The sequence below is a fragment of the Scyliorhinus canicula genome, chromosome 3 (assembly GCF_902713615.1).
Source record: "Scyliorhinus canicula chromosome 3, sScyCan1.1, whole genome shotgun sequence".
NCBI classification, from domain to species: domain Eukaryota; kingdom Metazoa; phylum Chordata; class Chondrichthyes; order Carcharhiniformes; family Scyliorhinidae; genus Scyliorhinus; species Scyliorhinus canicula.
In genome coordinates, this window is record NC_052148.1 from 226,600,701 (window position 1) to 226,622,386 (window position 21,686).

At 42.6% G+C, this 21,686-nt stretch overlaps 1 protein-coding gene across 14 annotated transcripts in view; it reads left to right on the top strand.

The window, feature by feature from the left end:
- The window catches only part of rapgef2 (Rap guanine nucleotide exchange factor (GEF) 2), a 562,209-nt gene that overhangs the window by 336,412 nt on the left and 204,111 nt on the right, over positions 1 to 21,686 (top strand). For all 14 annotated transcript variants that reach the window (XM_038792314.1, XM_038792318.1, XM_038792316.1 and 11 more), the window contains one exon: positions 19,910 to 20,041. In XM_038792314.1, the coding sequence (XP_038648242.1) occupies positions 19,910 to 20,041 (132 nt within the window). The remainder of the gene's footprint in view (positions 1 to 19,909; positions 20,042 to 21,686) is intronic.

A 21,686-nucleotide genomic window follows, 5' to 3' on the forward strand; every position in this document is an offset into this window, starting at 1 on the left:
TCAGGTTTGGCAGAAAAATCAGGTTGATCTTTCGCCAGAACTGGAAGACTTTTAAAGATACCACAGGTTTAAGGCAGGGGAGGGAAAAACAAAGGGGAAGGAATGTTATCAGGGTGATTTTAAATTACAAAAGAGATGGTGGTGCAAAGCAAAGAGGATAGTAATAAGACACAAAAATTGGCTTTCGAAGAAGTAGCATGGTGGTTAGCATAAATGATTCACAGCTCCAGGGTCCCAAGTTCGGTTCCCCGCTGGGTCACTGTCTGTGCGGAGTCTGCACGTCCTCCCCGTGTGTGCGTGCGTTTCCTCCGGGTGCTCCGGTTTCCCCCCACAGTCCAAAGATGTGCGGGTTAAGTGGATTGGCCATGCTAAATTGCCCGTAGTGTCCTAAAAAGTAAGGTTTGGGGGGGGGTTGTTGGATTACGGGTATAGGGTGGATACGTGGGTTTGAGTAGGGTGATCATTGCTCGGCACAACATCGAGGGCCGAAGGGCCTGTTCTGTGCTGTACTGTTCTATGTTCTATGTATAAAAGACACTGGCAGAACAATTAGCCAACAATTGCTATTTAAATTAGGGAAAAAACTCAAGAACACGAGACAGAAGTAATGATCTGAAATTGTTAAACTCCATGTTGAGTTTGGAAGGTAGTAAAATGCTTAATCGAAAAATGGGAACTCTTCTAGTTTATGTGAGTTTCACTGGAACACGAGGGGGATGAGGACAACGGTCAGATTGGGCAGGAGTGGTGTGGAAAATTAAAATAACAGGGCAAGCTTGGGTATCATGTTTGTGACTTGAACAGAAATATTCTGCAAAGCAGTCACCCAACTTGTCTTTGGGTTGCCCAATGTAGAGAGGAGGACATTGGGAACAGCAAATAAAACAAATTAAATTGAAAGAAGTACAAGAAAATCATGGTTTCCCCTGGAAGTATTTTAGGTCTTGGATGACAGGAATAATAGAATTTACAGTGCAGAAGGAGGCCATTCAGCCCATTTAGTCTGCATCTGCCCTTGGAAAAAGTGCCCTACTTAAGCCCACACCTCCACCCTATCCCCGGAACCCAGTAACCCAACCTAACTTTTTGGAGGTGTTTACTCTCCTGCATAATTCACTTGGATGGGATACTGCTTTGGCAAGGGAAAGGAGAGAGGATGCTGGAGTTCAGAGGAGGGAACATCCCCTTCAGAATATTGAAAGCGGAGGATGAGGAAGATTTGATGGCATCCTACTGGAAGTTGCAGAAATGGCAAAGGATGATCTGCTGAATATCAAGGCTGGAAGAGTGGAATGTGAAGATAACGGGAACTCTATCCTGGTTCTGGGAGAGGGCAGGAAAGAGGTGAGAGCAGAAAGGTGAGAAATAGAATGGGCTTTGTGGCGGGCCCTTTCGACCATGTTGGAAAGGAATCCTTGGTTAGGGAAAAAGAAAAACATTTGTATGGCAGCTCAAGTGTGCACCTGCATATCTCACTTTCTGCAAAGACTTTTTCATTCTCCCAGTCTCTCTGTCTCAGTCACGCCTATTCAGATACTGCACTTTTACGTACCAGCATTTCCATTATGTCCTCCTTTTTTGCACATGGGTGCCTATGCCATGGCGTGCACATGCAATTATGCTTATGAAAGCCAATTATGCTTCTGTCTCTTTACATGCAGAATATACAAGTTCTTTTTTCCCCCTCTTTTCCCTCCCTTTGAACCGGTGATGCTGACGTTTTCGAATTATGGGTGTCGGTGGTGTGGGAGGTTGAGTTAACATTAATAGCAATGGCCTTTAACCCAATATTTATGGGACTTTGGTGTTTTTTTGCTGTTTTAATGTAACTGATTTGCAATGTGTTTTTTTTTAAATTAAATTTGATTCTAATTGAGCATAATTTTTGAAATACTATTGAACCCTCCTTAAAACGATGCACCATACATAGACTGTAGTCTACAGTGGTATTTGACAATTACCACTTTGCTGCAGGAAAATTTCTTTGTGCAGTGTTGTGGAAATATGTTAATCAAAGATATCCAGTATCTCAGATTATCCTTCTAAGTTTTTAAAAATAAATTTAGGGTGTCTAATTCACTTTTTCCAATTAAGGGACAATTTAGCGTGGCCAATCCACCTAGCCTGCATATCTTTGGGTTGTGGGGGCGAAATCCACACAAACACGGGGAGAATGTGCAAACGCCACACGGACAGTGACCCAGAGCAGGAATTGAACCTCGGACCTCGGCACCGTGAGGCAGCAGGGCTAACTCACTGCACCACCGTGCTGCCCCTTATCCTTCTAAGTTAAGGTTTTTATTTGGTTGGAAAGTTGGTTTTCAGCTGACAAAACCCCCACATTTTAAGAACATCTTTGCTGCAAACTAATTGTAAAATGATTGCATTCAGGCTGTAATGCCAATTAACGTAAGCAAAAAGCACTTCACAAACAACAGGGGTGAACAAATAGTCTGTTAAATATTTTTACTGGTTATGAAAGGAATGTGGCAGGGACTATGGGACGTCTCCATACACATTTTGAGTTGTGCCTGGTAACTATCTCAGCAAGCAGATGGGATCTAGGTTAAATGTGATTCATCCTACATTGCAGCAACAACAGGGCAAACCACATGGGACCAGAACACACAGCCGTCTAAAGGTTAAACTGAGCCAAACTGATGTTCACACTATGGATCTGAACATTTTTGAATTTTTATACCCTTTGTTTGACTTGATCTGTAGGTTCTTTTATTTTATAAGATAATGAAATGGCGCACACTGTAAACATACCAAATAGGATGTAAAAATACCAAAAATATGTCTTATTTTTTGTTCAAACCTAATTGAAGAGGGTGCCCATGAAAAAGGTAAAACATAGGTGGCATGGGCTGCAATCGCCTTCCTCCCATTGCACAAATTGTCAGTTTTGCAAGGAACAGTATATTCTTCCTTGTGTATGTTTAATGCATTACATGTATGCATTTATGTGCTTACAACTTGAGTACATCATGGGGATTACTATTGACCAGAAACTGAACTGGACTAGCCATATAAATATTTTGTCTACAAGCGCAGGTTAGAGGCTAGGAATCCTGCGGCAAGTAACTTACCTGCTGATTCCCCAAAGCCTGCTCATCATCTACAAGACACAAGTCAGGAATGTGATGGAATACTCTCCTCTTGCCTGGATGAGTGCAGCCCGCAACAACACTGAAGCTCAACACCATCCAGGACAAAGTAGGCCACTTGATTAGCACTCATTTCACAAACATTCACTCCCTCCACCACCGATGAACATTAGTAGAAGTGTGTACCATCTGCAAGCTCCTTGGGCAACCCATGACCTCTAACACCTGGAAGGACAAGAGGAGCAGATACCTGGGAACACCTCCACTTGAAAGTTTCCCTTGAAGTCACTCAACATCCTGACCTGGAAATGTATTGCCTTTAACTTACTGTCGCTGGGTCAAAATCCTGGAACTCCCTTGCTAACAGAACTATGGGTGTGCCCACACCAAATGAACTGCAGCGGTTCAAGAAGGCAGCTCACCAACACCAACTCAAAAGGCAACTATGGATGGGCAATAGTTGCTGGCCCAGCCAGTGACACCCACATCCCGTATATGAATTTTTAAAAATATGCGCAATCAGTTTGCGGTTTTGTTACTGATTATGTGATGGGACAATCGGAAATGTCATTACTGTTAGCTGCCTAGTCACTCGAGTGAACCAATGGAATTTTTTTGACTTCTGATCTTTTTTTGTTGAATTCGTCAGTCCATTGTGAACATTCTGTTTTATTCTCAGCACCCCAACCCTGACCAAAATGTGGCTGCTGTGGTTTTGTCTGTCTGCTCCTCCTGACTTAAACAAATGTTAATTTCAAGAAAGCAGTTGTATTTGTGGGCATCCTGTGCCCAATGGAGTGCATTTATTAACTAGTGTCACTCAGTGTCACTCCTGGACACAGGTCACCGTGTAGTACCCTTAAAGAATGGAAACCAGCTATAATATTGAGCCAAGTAAAACTACAGAAGAACAGCTGTTATTCCAAAGCAAAAACAAAGAAGGGCCAAGACTGACGTATGTATAGAAAAGAAAACCCATGTACCTGTGATGTCCCATTACTGTTCCCTTTGGCTGTTCCCAACCAACTCTTTCCTGATTTAATGTCAATGCCCTATCACAGACCTTCCCTTTTGTTCTTTTTCCATACTCCCCTATTTAAAAGCTATTATGTTTCTAATTTTTCCCAGTTCTGATGAAAGTTCACAAACTGAAATGTGAACTGTTTCTCTCTCCAAAGATGCTGCCAGACCTGCTGGGTATTTCCAGCATTTTCACTTCACATTTCCGATTTACAGTATCTGCAGTATGTCGCTTTTGGATTATCGCCTCACTGCCTTTACTGTACTGTCTTTACCTGCTAAATTACTTCTGTATCGGAAGTTTCTAATCTAATTATGCAACCTCTGAACAGTGTCAAGAAGGCCTTCCCTTGAAATAAAGTTTATATTTTTACTATTTTATCATCATTTTAATTGGCCCTGTCATGAGCATTGTTGCATCGGCAAATGGACACCAAAGTTTTAAGCAGCCTAACAAGCAAATAAGTCTACGTATAAAAATGACACCAAAAAGAACAAAACAATAGACATTATAATTTTAGTATGCGGTATCATGTTAGTTTATCGTGCCTTTCAAAACTTGTTGCTACGTTGAACAGTCATAAATAATCATTTAATACAAATGTATAAATGTTATTAATAGATTACAAGAGAAAGGAAGTTACCTTAAAAACCGTGTTCCCCTCAATTGGAGTACTGCATCCCATTTTGTGTGCCATTGTGGAAAAATGTGAAAGCATTAGAGGGATTGCAGAAAAAAATGATGAATAGTTTCAAGAATGAAGTACTTCATTACGTAGATACATTAGAGAAATTGATAATTCCTTGAAGAAGGGACGGTCAAGTGGAGATTTGATAGTGGTATTTCAAATTATGAGCGGTCTGGACCCTTTCCCACTGGTGACCGAATCGTGAATGAGAGGGCACATATTTGAAATATTTGGCAAAAGAGAAATGGAGACATGCAAGTGAGTGGCTAAGACCTGAATGCGCTGCTTGAGAGTGTGTTGGAGGCAGGTACAATTGAGGCATTAAAGAGGAAATTTGATTATTATCTGAGAAGAAAGAATGTGCAGAGTTATAGGGAGAGAGTGGGAGGATGGCACTAGGTGAATTACTAATTTGGAGAGTTGGCGCAGATGTGATGGACCAAATAGCAGCCTCCTGTGTTATAACAATTCTATGTGCAACTTCTTGAATTTGAAAATTAGCTTTAATTGGGAATCTGTGCCAAAGTTATTAAAATATATAATTTTGGTGACAGAATCCAACATTAATTTTGCTGGAAGTATGAACATGCTGGAAATCAAGTTATTTATCAAAATACAACTGCAATGTTCTATTGACGACAATATTTGTACTTAATTTAGAATTCAATTTATGTTAACATTGATTGAACCCTTCTTCAGAAATTCTATATTTGCTTGGCATCTTTATATGAACTGTTCCTTTTCCAAAGTTATTCTCTGACCAGCACCAAATCAGGTGATCAAGTTAAAATGAAAAACAGGAGCCCACATGTTGAGCAGGTTTATGATTTGTAACTCTGCTTAAAATTCAACCTAGACATATGAAATAGAATTTTCCCTTATGTGAGTGTTCATAAAGGCTCCTATAAGCAGAATGAAAGCCAGCATCTTCCAGTTCAGCAAAACATGCTACCCAATAGTTTACAGTTTGCCAACGAAAAAATTGCCTTTAAACTCTGCTCAATCCACACTAATTTGGCAACTTTGTTCCCCAAAACCATTAAGCAACCATGGCTGATGTGTGGGAGGAAATGGAAAATTCAAGCAAATTTCAAATTGCTCAAGTCCAAGTTGGGCACACTGACCAAATAACTGCTACTTGGAAAGAGTTATGGGGGAGATAAATTCATAATCCAACACTTGGTTAATGTCATGCCTGTTTTCGGTGAACGATGCTGGTACTGTTCAGAAAATGTTTCAATCTCACGTAATGACATTCCTCACCTTATTCAGAACAAACAATCACAATAATATTTTACCACTGTTTCTCTCAAGTTAACAGATCGATGAATATGGTTTCTCCTGATTTCTTTCATGCCTTTGCATGAGTATTTGGTGGATTTTGTTATGTTTTAGTAGTGCAAGTTCAGTTGCAATGTGTTGATATTTTGATGTGGGTTCTTTTTCCAGTTGTGCATAAAAATGAAACCTAAGGCTCGTTTACAGTGGTAGGAATTTCTCTGAGTAGGCTTTGGAAAAGCACTGACTATTTATTGAATCGTATTGGGGAAAAAGAATCGGTGGCTGATTTTAAATTGCATGCAAAGGTGATTTTTTTCCCCCCTAGGGTTTCAGCAATGTGTGGCTGACTGTCGATGTTTGAAGCATGTGGAAGAAAAGCTTCTGAGCATTAAAGATATCGGTGCGATCTACCGTCTGCGTTGCGCCGGGTGCAAATACGAGCGGGCCGGTTAGATAGCGGGAAAGACCGAAATTGGGAACCACGCAGGGCACCAATCAGTTTCCGATCAGACGGCCTCCTCCTGTCGGCGAGCTCCAGATCCTGTCACTGCGTAGCAAGAAAACAATAATCTCCAATTAAGACAAATCACCATCCCATTAATGGGAAGGACCCCTATCAAATGGCCTCACGTGAACTAATAGCCTTCCCACTGACTGGTCAAGCGGGCATTATTTAGTTCACCTATTTAAAAACGTGCAGTTAACTCAATGGCTGCTGTGGGAATCTTGGAGGTGAGTAGCCATCTTTAAAATCGGCCAGTCAGCCCGATACTGACTGGTATCAGGGCCCGCTACCCCAGTGCTTTGGGGGAGAGGCTCTTCGGGCAAATGGGCCACCATTGTTGGGGGGGTCAACCTTGGGTTGAGGGGGCCCAGCGCTCATGGATGCCATGCCACCCCTTGGATCGTGTATAACTATAATGGGGGCAGCTCCAGCTGCTGCTTATCTGTCCCACCGAACGCACCTGTGACAGAGCCCAGTCCGTGGTAATATGATGACAGTCAATTTAACCCCCACTGACCTTGGCGTCCACTGGCTGCATAATTGAAGGCTATTAGAACATAGAACAGTACAGCACAGAACAGGCCCTTCGGCCCTCAATGTTGTGCCGAGCCATGATCACCCTACTCAAACCCAAGTATCCACCCTATACCCGTAACCCCCCCCTTAACCTTACTTTTATTAGGACTCTACGGGCAATTTAGCATGGCCAATCCACCTAACCCGCACATCTTTGGACTGTGGGAGGAAACCGGAGCACCCGGAGGAAACCCACGCACACAGGGGGAGGACGTGCAGACTCCACACAGACAGTGACCCAGCCAGGAATCGAACCTGGGACCCTGGAGCTGTGAAGCATTTATGCTAACCACCATGCTACCCTGCTGCCCCAATTATTGCTAATGGGGAATTGGCAATTTTAGTAATGTGAGCACCTCAGCTCCCAAATGGATCCCCATGGGTAGATGTGCCATGACGCAAGTGGTTGTTACTGTCTAGCATCCCAATCAGGCTGTGAGGCCTGGACACTTGGCTTGAACTCTGGAGGCTCAACACCACAGAGACAACAGCCAACATTCGAAACCCAGAAGCTGGGCCTCAGCACTGGGGACATCCTGGCGACCAGAGGGTGGGTGTATGGACCGGGGAGGGAACCACCTGTTTCCAGCAGGTGTCTGGGATACAGGGACTGTGATCTGGTGCCTAGGTACCACTCTTACAGGTGGGGGTACGTGTGCAAGATGTGTTGAATGGCATCCTGAGATTGGCGGGGAATATGAGGGTGAGGGACACCTGGGGCATTCGAGGGTACCGGGGTGGAAGCCATAGCTTATTGCCAGTCTCGCACCCTCCCTAATTACTTACAGACATTACATTACAGATGATATCTTGGACCCCGCGGAAGCTCACTTCACGATTGCGCTGGCAGGCCAGACGCCGGAGAAGGCGGTGGTAGCCGCTTCGACAGAGGCTCGAGCCAGCGGCCCATGTGCAGGGCGCTGCCCCACACCCTGAGGAACCGGCCACAAATCAGGCCAGAGAGCGACCTGGAGGGGGAGGGTGGCGACAGCCCAGGGTGAACAGGTGTCGCTGGTCCTTCGAAAAGATGACAGACAGCATGCGTCGCAGGAGGTCTGCCTCAACAAGGAGATAGTACAGCACCTGTGCCATGTCTTTGTGGACAGCACCAGGTGGGGGAGGAGGCCACCCGCTCCCGGTGGTCATCAAGATCTCCACAGGGCTCATTCCACGGCTCAAGCGGTGACCTGCACGTCACATCCCAACCAATAGGCCAGGTGTGCATCCGTGAAGTCATGGATGCCCTGCTTGCCTGGGCAGCCGACTACATAAACTTCGTCCTGGATCAAGACAATCAAAATGCACAGGCAGCAGGATTTTCCGACATTCCTTAGGTGCCCCAAGACGATCAGGTAATAGATGCCACGCATTTCGCTTGCGTACACCATGAGGTCCAGGAGTGCCCTTCATCAACCGGAAGGGGTTCCGCCCCCTAAATATCCAACTTGTATGCGACCACCACCTGAAGATAATGCACATGTGTGCACACTTCCCGGGGAGTGTGCACGGCAGCTACATCCTGGGGCATCTTCGAGGGACACTCCAGGGTGAACGGTAGCGATGCCCCTCTGTGCTGTGCAGTGCCTCACCAAGTCCATCTTGTTCCCAGTCCCCAGCAACCTTGACATGCCCATCTGAAAATGGGACATGTTCCACAGCAGCCCAGCAAGGCCCATCTGAGACGGGGACGCGTCCCCCAGCGATTTCGACATGCTCTGCAATGCCTCAGAAAGTTCCACCTGCGTCTACTGCATGTCCTCCAGCGACTTGGAACTGCTGTCGAGGTGCTCAGCCATGGCTGTAACTGACTGAGCTAGTGTCCAGATGGCACTGGCTGCTCGGTGGAACAGGTATCCCGTCTGGACTCAACAGCGTCCATCGGTTTAGCCAGGTCAGCATCCCCGAATTGTGGAGCTGGTTTGCGTGGTGGTATGGCTGCGTGCTGTCTGGGGTTTGCTCTGCGGGATCAGTTTAAAGTGCTTCTCCCCATCATTAGCGGGGAGCTGCCGGGCACAGTTCCAGCGAATCAGCTGACAGGACAGTATTTGCGGCGTAAAACCCGTGGGGAATCATTAAGCGCCCTAATTAATGTTAGACAAAGGTGACGGCCTCACTGGGTCGACTGTCTGGAAACTCTTGGCATGTCACGATCACTACCACACTTTCTGTTAGATCGTGCCCATCATGTTAAAAAGTAGCACTTGGCAGTAGACTGCACATCAACCCATTTTGTAGATCGACAAATTCTGGTTTTGATTGCATGTAATTCTGGTCAGTTTTAAGCATTTCTTTATAAATGGATTAGCGTGTTTGAAGTGCATCATATCCCTTCAAGGTTATGATGGAGAAGAACATAAGCATGGATGAAAATCAGGTTAATAGATTGGAGACCAGTTGATTTTGGGGGGTTGTGAATGGAACTTTGGAAAGAAAAGGGCAACAACATTGGCAAATAATGAGATAGAACAACGATTTTAAACATTTAAGATGGTGTTCAGCAAAATGCAGGAAAAATATACTTCACTACAATGAAAGGACAAACTAAACAATAGTGAGACAAATGGATGAATAAATACATCAGTGCATAACTTAGTGTTCGGAAAGAGGCATACATTAAGTGCATTGTCAGCAGAGGAACGCATAATAAGAGACTGCAAAGAGAAGTTTAAAAATAAAGGAGGGCAAAGTGGAACTATGAAATTAAATGACCAATAAACTTAACTCAAAATAGGATATTACCACCAGTAACAATAGGGAGATCAAAAAATATAAAATATTTTATTTTGTTATTTAACAAGGAGCTAGAACAAAGAACAAAGAAAAGTACAGCACAGGAACAGGCCCTTCGGCCCTCCAAGCCCGTGCCGACCATGCTGCCCGTCTAAACTAAAATCTTCTACACTTCCTGTGTCCGTATCCCTCTATTCCATCCTACTCATGTATTTGTCAAGATGCAGGTAGACGTGACATTGAGTGATGAGATGAGCAAGGAGATAAATTAATTTATATTTTAAAAAGGTGTTGAATGAACTAATTAAATTCAAAGCAGATAAAGCCTTCGTCCAAATGGATTGCATCCACATGTTTTAAAGTAATTTAGGGAAGAGATAGCATAGTCATTACTGTATATATCTAAAAATGTGTTAGAAAAAAATGTAGTACCAGAAGGCTGGAGGATAGCAAGTGTGAATTCCTACTTAAGCAGGTAGGCAGAGCATGTCCAAAGAATTATAGACCTGTCATCAGTGGTAGAAAAGTAATGAAATCACTACTAAAGAAAAGGCTGGAAGAGCATTTAGAAAACAAAAATATAATATTGAATAGTTAGCATGGATTTCAAAAGGCAAAATCTTCCTTAACCAACTTTATTGAATCTTTTAAGGAGGTAATCGAGCAATTTGGCAATGGTAATGCAGTAGATAAAATGTATCTGGATTTTTGAAAGGTCTTTGAGAAAGTGCTCCATTATAAACCTCATGAATAAGGCCAGAGTGTGTGAAGTCAAGGGAGAAGTGGCAGAATGCATCTGCTCACTGGCTAGCAGAAGGCAGAGAGTGAGAGTAAATGTTAAGTTATTCAGAGTGGCAGAAGGTGGGAAGTGATGTTTCACATGGATCAATGCAGGAATCATTGCTGTTCACAATATACATTTATGATATTGACTTCGGAATAAAAAATACAATTTCCATATTTGTGATTGACAGCAAATGGGGGGGGGGGGGAGATAGTCAATTCTAAAGCAGGCTTGCAACAAATTGCAGGAGGACATTAATAAACTTGCAAAATGGGCAAAGAATTGCCGCATGAAGATAAATGTGAGGGGTACGAAGAATACTTGGAAGATGTGGGTAGAGGAGCAAAGGGATCTCAAATACAAATAAAATAATCACTAAACGTGGCATCACAAGTTTGCACAACCATACAAAAGCAAGCACTCTGCTTTATTTCTCGAGGGATAGAATGAAAAAGTAGAAGTGTTATGCTAAACTTACATGGAACCAAGGTTAGATCAAGAAGACCTAGCAGTTCCAGTTTCCATATTAAAGAAAGGATGTCAAAGCAATGGAGAGGATGTAGAGAAGATTTGCAAGGATGATACCAGAAATTTGTGGGTATGCATGTTAAGAAAGGAGTGCAAGGAGTGACAGGCTGGGTCTCTTTTTTTCACGAAAAAGATAGCTATGGGGTGACGTCGTAGAGGTCTTTAAAATGATGGGTGTCGGAACAGCCAGAGCTGTTTATGGGGAGAGGCAGGTGCCCTCGCCTTTGCTTCCCTGATTCTCCGCTGGAGACTCCAACTAATAAGGGAGGGGGGCAGCAGGGAGAGGGAACCAAAACAGACCGAAGAAGAAGAAAAGAGAGAGGGGGAAGGGGTTATAGCAAAAGGGGAGGAAGGGAGACACCACCCAGAGTACAGAGGAAGTAGGGCAGAGGGAAGGAAAAACCCATGGGTACAGCCACAGCAAAAAACAACAGGGTACACCTTGGACTCGAAACGCGCCCCTGGTATGTTTTAATACTATGGGGCAACATGTAGACAGTTGAACAGTAAGGTTGTGGTAACCAATTACTGGGAGCCTGATGTTGATATGGCTTGTATCTGTATATATGTTTCCTATGTATTCATACCAGTTTATTTATTTTTTCCTTTTTTGTTCCTTGCATAATAAATGCAAAAAGCAATTAGAATTTATATTTTTTAAATTATGAAATGTTTTGATAAAAGTGGATGCAGAGAATTTATTTTCCTTGCAATGAAGAGCATAGCTAATGGGCATTGATTTCAGATAGTCACCAAGGAATCGAATTTAGAAGAAACTTCTTTACTCAGTATTGTGAAGATGTGAAACTCGCTACCACAGGGAGTGGTTGAAGAGAATAGTATAAGATGCATTTAAGGGGAAACGACAAGCACTTGAGTGAGAAGGGACTAAAGAGGTATAATAGATTTAGATGAGGAAAGACGCACACAAATCTAACCATCTCCCCTTGTCATTAAGTGGCATTATCATTGCTGAATGCCCCTGGGGGCATCCTGGGGGTTACTGTTAACCAGAAACTGAACTGGACTAGCCATATAAATACTATGGCTACCAGAGCAGGTCAGAGGTTTAGGTGAAGGGAGATTTAGAAATCCAAAGATAAAAGTTGAGACAATAGATAAGCATGAGATGTGGGTAAAGACAGCCTGATTGGAAAAAGAAGAAGTAGAGAGTTTAACAATAGTAGTGCATCAGAGGGTAATCCCCGTGCAGGAAATAGTAGTAAAAAAAAAAAATTAAAATTGAAGTCTTTTCAATGCGCAGAGTGTTCACGATAAGATAAATGAACTAGTGGCATAAATAGAACGTGGTTAAATAGAATCAACATTGCAGCGACATGGTTACAAGGTGGCCACGGTTGTGAAAAGAATATTCCAGGGTACGTAACCTTTTTTGACTAGACAGGATGAATGGAAAGGGAGGAGGATTAGACTATTAGACTTGATAATGAAGGATGACAGAAGGACATTGGTGAGAAAGAATATTGGCTAAGAAAAATCAGGAAGGTAAAATCCGATGGGTGCAGATTAGTAACAACAAGGTTCAGAAAATACTGGTGTGAGTAATTTAAAGGACCTTCACAGTGGTTATCCCTTCTGACAGAGCACTAAATGAGAAATTATTGGATCTTGTAACAAACACCATGTAATAGTTGTGGGGACTTTAATCTTCAGTGACCGTTTCCTGGAGAAATGAGTTGTGAAAACAACGAGGGATAAAACTATTTTAGATCTAGTATTGTGGAATGAGGTAGGATTGATTAGTAATGTCATCATAACTGGGCAGCACAGCAGCATAGTGGTCAGTGCTATGGCTTCCTCCGGGTGCTCCGGTTTCCCCCACATGTCCCAAAAGACGTGCTGTTAAGTAATTTGGACATTCTGAATTCTCCCTCTGTGTACCCGAACAGGTGCCTGAATGTGGCGACTAGGGGCTTTTCACAGTAACTTCATTGCGGTGTTAATGTAAGCCTACTTGTGACAAGAAAGATTATTATTATTATAACCATTTGGAAATAATAATACAATTGAATTCCATAATTTGAAAACTCCTATCACTTATAGTCAATTACATAGGAATGAGGGAGAACTGACCAAAATAAATTTGGTAAATAGGTGATGGGGTAAATAAACAGTGGGAAGCATATACCAATTCAAAAGGTTCGACAAAAATACATTCCCTTTTAAAACAAAAACTCAGCAAGAAAAATCCATCTGTAGCTTAAGAAGGTGAAAGAGAGGATTAAATTAAAAGAAGTGGTTTATGATGTTGCAAAGAATAGTAGCAAGTCAGGATAGGGAATTTTCAAGAAATCAACAAAGGATCACCAAAATGTTGATAAAAAGAGAAATAATAGAATATGAGAGTAACCTAGCCAGCAACATTAAAAAAAGTGATTTTAACTGCTTTTATAATTAACCGGGAAAGAGGAATATTTTGTTTCAGTCTACACAGTTGAAGACACAAGTTACATCCGAATCAGAGGGTAATCTAGGGCCTAATAAAGAGATGATATTAAGGTAATTAATATTAGCAGAGAAATCACCAGGGAAGCCTGGACTGAAAATCAGAAAATGCCCAGGACTTGGTTACCTGCATCCTCTGGTTCTAAAATAAATCACTGCAGAGATAGTGGATGTGCTGGCTAAGGTATTCCAAAATTTGCTAGATTCTATACCGGTCCAGCAGATTGGAAGTTAGCAAATGCAACACCGCTATTCAAGAAGGGAGGGAGAGAGAAAATGGAGTACTACAGGCTATTTAGCCTAAAACCAGTCATTAGGAAAATGTTGAAATCTATAATTAAGGCAGTCTTAACAATGCACTTAGAAAAGCATAGGGCGGCACCGTAGCATAGTGGTTAGCACTGCTGCTTCACAGCACCAAGGTCCCAGGTTCGATTCCTGGCTTGGATCACTGTCTGTGCTGAGACTACAGATTCTCGCTGAATCTGCACATTCTCACCGTGTCTGTGTAGGTTTCCTTCCACAAGTCCCGAATGACGTGCTTGTTAGGTGCATTGGACATTCTGAATTCTCCCTCTTGTGTACCCGAACAGGCGCCAGAATGTGATGACTCGGGGCTTTTCACAGTAACTTTATTGCAGTGTTAATGTAAGCCTACTTGTGGCGATAAAGATTATTATTATGATTAAAACAAGTCAACACGATTTTATGAAAGTGAAATCTTGTTTGGCAAATTTTTAGTGTATTTCTTTGAGGATGTAACTAGTCAGATAGATAAAGGTGAACCAGTAGATGAATCACGGTTGTATTTCCAAAAGGTATTTGATAAGATCCCATATTAAAGGTTAAATGTACAAGATAAGAGTGCATGGAGTTGGGGGTGTATATATAAGCATGGGTAGAGGATTAATTAATGGGCATGAAGCAGAGTAGGAATAAACGGGCCATTTTCAAGTTGGCACATTGACTAGTGGAGAGCAGCAAAGATTACTGTTGATTTTGATGAAGGGACAGAGAGTTATCTACCAATGTTTGCAGAAGATATAAAGCTGGGTGGGAATGCAAGCTGTGGGGAGGACTCAAAGTGGCTTCAAAGAGATATAGACAGGTTAAGTAAGTGGGCAAAAAGTAAGCAGATGGAGTACAGCGTAGGAAAGTAAGAATACAACAACAGTTTTTAAAGGCATGAAACCTGTAAATGTTAATATTCAGAGAGACTTGGGTGGACTCATTCAAGGAAAACAGAAAGTGATCTTGCAAGTAATTTGGAAATAATCATAGAATCATACAATTGACAGTGCAGAAGGAGGCCATTCGGCCCATTGAGTCTGCACCAGCTCTTGGAAAGAGCACCCTACTCCAGCCCACGCCTCCACCCTATCTGCATAACCTGACCTTTTTTGGACACAAAGGGCAATTTAGCATGGCCAATCCACCTAACCTGCACCTCTTTGGACTGTGGGAGGAAACCGGAGCAAACCCACGCATACACGGGGAGAACGTGCAGATACTGCACAGACAGTGACCCAAGCCGGGAATCGAACCTGGGACCCTGGAGCTGTGAAGCAACTGTGCTAACCACTGTGCTACCGTGCTGCTCTTATTGCAAGAGGATTAGAGTATAAGAATAAAGATCATTTTCTACAAGTGTACAGGATTTTGGTGAGTCCACACCTGAATACTGTGCAATTTTGGGCACCACTTGCAAGGTTGGTTGTACTTGTTTTGGAGACAATACAGCAAAAGTTCACTGGATTTGTCCCCAGGATGAGAAGGGTGCCCTATTTTGAAAAGCTGAGTAAATTGGGTCCATTCTGTGGGGTTTAGAGAATGGCAGGCACTCTTATTGACACATACAAGATTCTGAAGGGACTTGATAGGGTAGATGCTGAGAGATTATTTCTGCTGGTTGTGGAATCTACAGCAAGGGGACATGGGAGAAATCTCTCCCCTCAGAGTTGTGAATCATTGGAAATCTGTACCCCAGATAGTTATGGATGTATTATCATCGAATATAATTAAGGCTCAGATAAATAGATTTTTGGTGATTCGGAATCATGGATATGGGAATTTGGAGGCAAAATGGAGTTGAAGCCCAAGATCAGTCATTATCCTATTGAAAGGCTCGCCAGCCATATGGATTTCTGCCCCTGGTTATGTATTTGTGTGAATTTGCTGGGTCTGATGCTGGGAAATGAGATAGACCAAATGATGTGGACTTTGTACGGGTGATCAACGTGTCACAAGGTTTTGCTTGCGATGCAGAGCAAGGAACTATCTAAAGCTGAACTTCTAAACTGGAAGAGGGTAAAATGGAACCAGGGACTGGCAGGAAAAATTATAACAGAACAATAGGTGATCTGTAAAGTACTGTTTCAGATGCAGTATGGGTATATTCGAACATGGGTAAAAGGTAGGGGAACAAAAGCCAGGGCTCCTTGGTTCATGAGGGAGATGGAGAGTATGATGTAACAAAAAAATGATGTATGATTCATTCCTGATGAATTAATCAAGCAAGAACCAGGCCAAATACAATAAGTAGTGAGGAGAAATGAAGAGAAAAATAAGACCGGCAAAGAGAGAATATGAGAACAGAATGACAGTCAACATACAGGGGGACCCAAAAAATCTTTTACTAGTATTCAAATAGTAAGCAGGTGGTGAGAGGCAGGGTGTGTCCTATTATTGATAGTGAAGTTAATAGAAGCTTAGAGACACAAAATGAGACCTTCCTTAGAGTATGCTGTATTGTTTTTTACTAAAGATGAGGAAACTAATAAAATCTTGGAAACAGAAAAGGTGGAAGTAATGGATCAAGTGCAAATAGATGCACAATGTTTTGGAAAAGCTACTTAGAGTGAATAAATTGTCTGGACTGATTAGCTTGCATCTGAGGTTGCTAAAGGGAGTGGGAATGGAGATAACGGAAGAGTTTGCCATAACTTCCCAATCTTCCTCGATAGGGAGGAGTACCAAGGGATTAGAGCATGGAAAATGTGGTGGGGACAGTTTTAGAAACAATAATCAGAAAAAATTGGAGCAGTTTATTTTAATTAAGGGCCAGCACAAATTTGTAAAAGGCATTCTAATGGAATCTTTTGATGAAGTAACCCAAAAGTTTGATGAAGCTTGATGCAATGAATGTTATAACTATGGATTTTAAGGAAGCACTTGACAAAACAACACAGAAAAAGTTGTTTAAAGGGTTGTGGGTGGCAAAGTGGCAGAGTGGTTAGCATTGCTGCTCACAGAGCCAGGGATCTTGTTTGAATCCGACCTTGGGTGACTGTGTGGAGTTTGCACTTTCTCTTTGTGGGTTTAAATGCGTGGGTTTCCTCCGGATGCCCCGATTTCCTCCCACAGTCCAAAGATGTGCAGGTCAGGTGGATTCGCCGTGATAAAGTTGCCCCTTGGTGTCCGTAGGTTAGGTGGGGTTACAGGAATTGGCTGGAGGATTGGACCTTGGTGCAGTGGTCTTTCGATGGGTCGGTGCAGATTCGATTGGCCAAATAGCCTCCTTCTGCACTGTAGGAATTTTATTCTATTCTTAACAAAATTGAAGATCCTGGATTGGGGACAGGGGTCACCAGTGTCAGCTTGGATAAAAACAGAATGGTTTGAGGACAGAAAACCGCTATTTGTCACAAATGGTTGTTGTAGAATGGTAGATAGTGATGTTTCCCAAAGTTCAGTGCTCGGACCATTTTTTTTTTGGTAAATGATTTGGATATTGGAATACAGAGTAACATTTCAAAATTTGCTTATGGTTCCAAGCTTGAAAGGTGGCAATTAGCAAGGATGATGCATATCGTCTGCCACAGAACACAGGCTACCAAATTAGGCGGAGAAGTGCTATGATGTATTTTAGCAGAAAACATGGTGTGAGGAAATATAATGTTGTTCCAAAGAGTGTGCCAGACTATTGCAACCATGGACGAGTGTGCCAGACTAGAGCAACCATGGACCAGTGTGCACAGATCCTTGAAAGTGGCACAATCTATTGGGAGAGTAGAGTAAGAAGTCTTACAATACCAGGTTAAAGTCTAACAGGTTTGTTACAAATACTAGCTTCGGAGCACTGCTCCTTCCTCAGGTGAATGAAGAGGTATGTTCCAGAAACATATATATAGACAAATTCAAAGATGCCAGACAATGCTTAGAATGTGAGCATTTGCAGGTAATCAAGTCTTTACAGAGCCAGAGATAGGGGTAACCCCAGGTTAAAGAGGTGTGAATTGTCTCAAACCAGGACAGTTGGTTGGATTTTGCAAGCCCAGGCCAGATGGTGGGGGATGAATGTAATGCGACATGAATCGCAGGTCCCGGTTGAGGCCGCACTCATGTGTGCGGAACTTGATTATAAGTTTCTGCTCGGCGATTCTGCGTTGTCGCGTGTCCTGAAGGCCGCCTCGGAGAACGCTTACCCAGAGATCAGAGGCTGAATGCCCTTGACTGCTGAAGTGTTCCCCGACTGGAAGGGAACATTCCTGCCTCGTGATTGTCGCGCGATGTCCGTTCATTCGTTGCCGCAGCGTCTGCATGGCCTCGGCAATGTACCACGCTTCAGGACATCATGCACACGTTTGAACAAGACCTCCTCACCTCTTTAACCTGGGGTTACCCCTATCTCTGGATCTGTAAAGACTTGATTACCTGCAAATGCTCGCATTCTAAGCATTGTCTGGCATCTTTGAATTTGTCTATATATATGCATGTTTCTGGAACATACCTCTTCATTCACCTGAGGAAGGAGCAGTGCTCCGAAAGCTAGTGTTTGTAACAAACCTGTTGGACTTTAACCTGGTGTTGTAAGACTTCTTACTGCTCACCACAGTCCAATGCCGGCATCTCCACATATTGAGAGAGTAGTTAGTAAAGCATCTGGGAACTTGGGTTTCATAAGTAGAGGTATTGAGTCCAAAAGCAAGGAAGGTATGCTATATTTTTTATAAAGCTGTGGTTAGGCCACAACTAGAGTATTGCTTCCCGTTCTGGTGGTCACACTTTTAGAACCTGTGGTAGTCTGTATTAGGGGTATTACGGTACCTAGGTTGGAGGTACCTGATGCTGTAAGATCATTGGTGTTGGAGGTACCTGATACTGTAAAACCATTGGTGAAGCCTGCCTGCTGGTTCCGCCCAGAAAGGCGGAGTATAAGAGTCTGTGTTTCCCTTGCTGCTGCATTCTGTACCTGTGCTGTTGGGGGAAACATCTAGTTCAATAAAACCTTCAATTGTCCTACAATCTCGCTTCGGGAGTTATTGATCGTGCATCAGAACCACCTGAAGATTTCTTGAGAGGATGCAGAGTAGATTTACCACAATGGTTCCTGGAATGAGGGATTTTAGCTGTAAGTTTAAGTTGGAGAAGCTGGGATTGTTCCCCTTAAGAGGGTCAATTGATAAAGGTGTACAAGCTTATGACCGGTTTGGGTATGGTCGACAAAAGGAAAACTACTCCAATTAGCTGATGTATAAAACTAGAGGCAGGGCTATGGGCATAGAGACAGTATGGAATTTATTGGCCTCCATCTGTGCCATCATGACTCTACAACAGTTTTGTTTAATTTGACTTTAACATTGCTGACTACCCTTCACAATTTTTCAAGAAAACAGGTTTGATAAATTTTACTTTGGTATAACTTACTGATGGTGTATTTGTTCCCGATATTTCAATGATTGCATTCTAATTCTCATTTAGAGAATTTAAGTTTAGTAATTTCAATAGAGAACAAAAAATAATGATGATGTCTTAAAGCTATATTTATATCTGCAATAGCATTGTAGTTCTGTTAGGATATTTAAACTTGCATCACCCATTTGATTTTTTAGATAAATGTTTATTTAAAATTTAGAGTATCCAATTATTTTTTTCCAATTAAGGGGCAATTTAATGTGACCAATCCACCTACTCTGCACATCTTTAGGTTGTGGGGGTGAGACCCACTCCGATACTGGGAGAATGTGCAAACTCCACACAAACAGTGACCCAGGACCGGATCGAGCCAGGGTCCTCAGCGCTGTGAGGCAGCAGTGTTAACCACTGCGCCGCCGTGCCACCCTAGCTAAATGTTTTTTGAAAAGTTCTAAATGTATATAAAATGTTATGTGTAATTTTGTTACCTGCAACATTGGTATGATTAGCCAATACAAGAAATGCAGAACTTGAATAAGTTTCAGTCTCTCACTTTTATGTTTCTTTATCCTTTCCTTTTGCACAGCTTCCTGCAGATTTCACCAAATTACATCTCGCCGATAACCTCCATCCACAGGTCACTCATGTTTCCTCCAGCCATTCAGGATGTAGCATGACCAGTGACTCTGGCAGCAGCAGCTTATCTGACCTTTACCAGGTAAATGTCTTTTTAAATGAATGATTTGGAAAGGAACACTTAATAAACATTATCATTTATTTTTGGCCATAAAGAAATGGCACCAATATGGCCACGTGTCGGTGTGGAGACAAATTACTTTTGGGTAGGGCTAAAAGGAATGATCAAACTGCTGAGAGCCATGCTATTACATTTGAATTTTTAAATTTCTTCGTGGATGTGGGCAATGTTGGCAATGCCAGCATATTTGCCCACCCCTGATTACCCTTAAAAGGTGGTTGTAAGCTGCCTTATTAAACCACTGCATTCATATGGTATAGGTACATCCAATGTGAAGGAGGAATTCTAAAATTTTGTTGGTGCCAGTGAAGGAATAGTTTTTTTTCCCCATGTCAGAATGATGTGTGGCTTGGAGGGAAGTTGCAAAGAGTAGTGTTCCCATGGACTTGTTTCTCTTGGTGAAGAGGACGAGCTTTGGAGATCCCTTAGCAAATTGCTGCAGCACATTTTATAAATGATGTGCACTACAGCCAGTGTGCTTGTGGTGGAAATTAATGCTTCCAGCACACCCTTAATTTCTGCCTTGTAAATCAAAGATTGAGATTTTCTGACCTCTTGTAGTCATAGTCTGGTTGTTTCCTGTCAGTTGCAATTACACAAGATGTTGACGGTGGAAGTTTTAGTGATGATAATGGCTTAGAAATCAAGGGAAGGTAAGATTTTCTCATGTTGGAGATGCTCATTATCTGGCACTTGTGTGGTGCGACTATTACTTTCCATTTTGCAGCCCAAACCTGAATGCTGCTCAGATCTTGCCGCATGCAGGCACGGACTGCTTCATTATCAGAGGATATTGAATTGAACACTTTGCAATCATCGTTGAATGACCTCACTTTTGACCTGATGATGGAAGTAAGGTCGTTCAAGATGATTGACCTCAGGAACCCAGTAGCAATTTTCTAGGGCCTCCAACAGCCACAACCATTTTCCTTTGTGTAGGTATGACTCCAGCCACTGGAGGTGTCGTGCGCCCCCCCCCCCAACCCCCAAATTCCCATTTCTTCAATTTTACTCATTATTTTCATATATGGTCAAATGGCGACATGCTCATCTTGCCTATTGAATTCAGCTCTTTGATCCATGTTTGTACCAAGACTAAAATTAAGTTTGGAATCTGGCAAAACCAAAACTGTGCAACATTGAGCAGGTATTCAGTGAGTTGATACAGCTTGTCGATGGTGCTTCCATTATTTTGCCAATGGTTGAGTAAAGACAAATGGAGTGGTAATTGACCAGATTAGATTTGTCTTGCTTTTTTGAACAGGACGTGTCTGGGCAATATTGCACATTGTTGGGTAGATGCCAGTGTTCTGGTTATACTGGAACAGTTTGGCTAGGGGCACGCCTAGTTCTGGAGCTGAAGGAGCTATTTTCACTGTTCCTTTTTTTGAAATCATGTTGAATGAATTGAATTGGCTGAAGGCTGACATCCATGGTGGTGGAATCCTGAGAGGATCATCTATTCCGCATATATTCCGCACTTCTGGCTAACTGCAAATGCTTCTTGTCATTTTCACTGACATCTTGGGGGCGACACAGTGGTACAGTGGATAGCACGATTGCCTCACAGCGCTAGGAACCAAGGTTCAATTCCAGCCTTGGATGT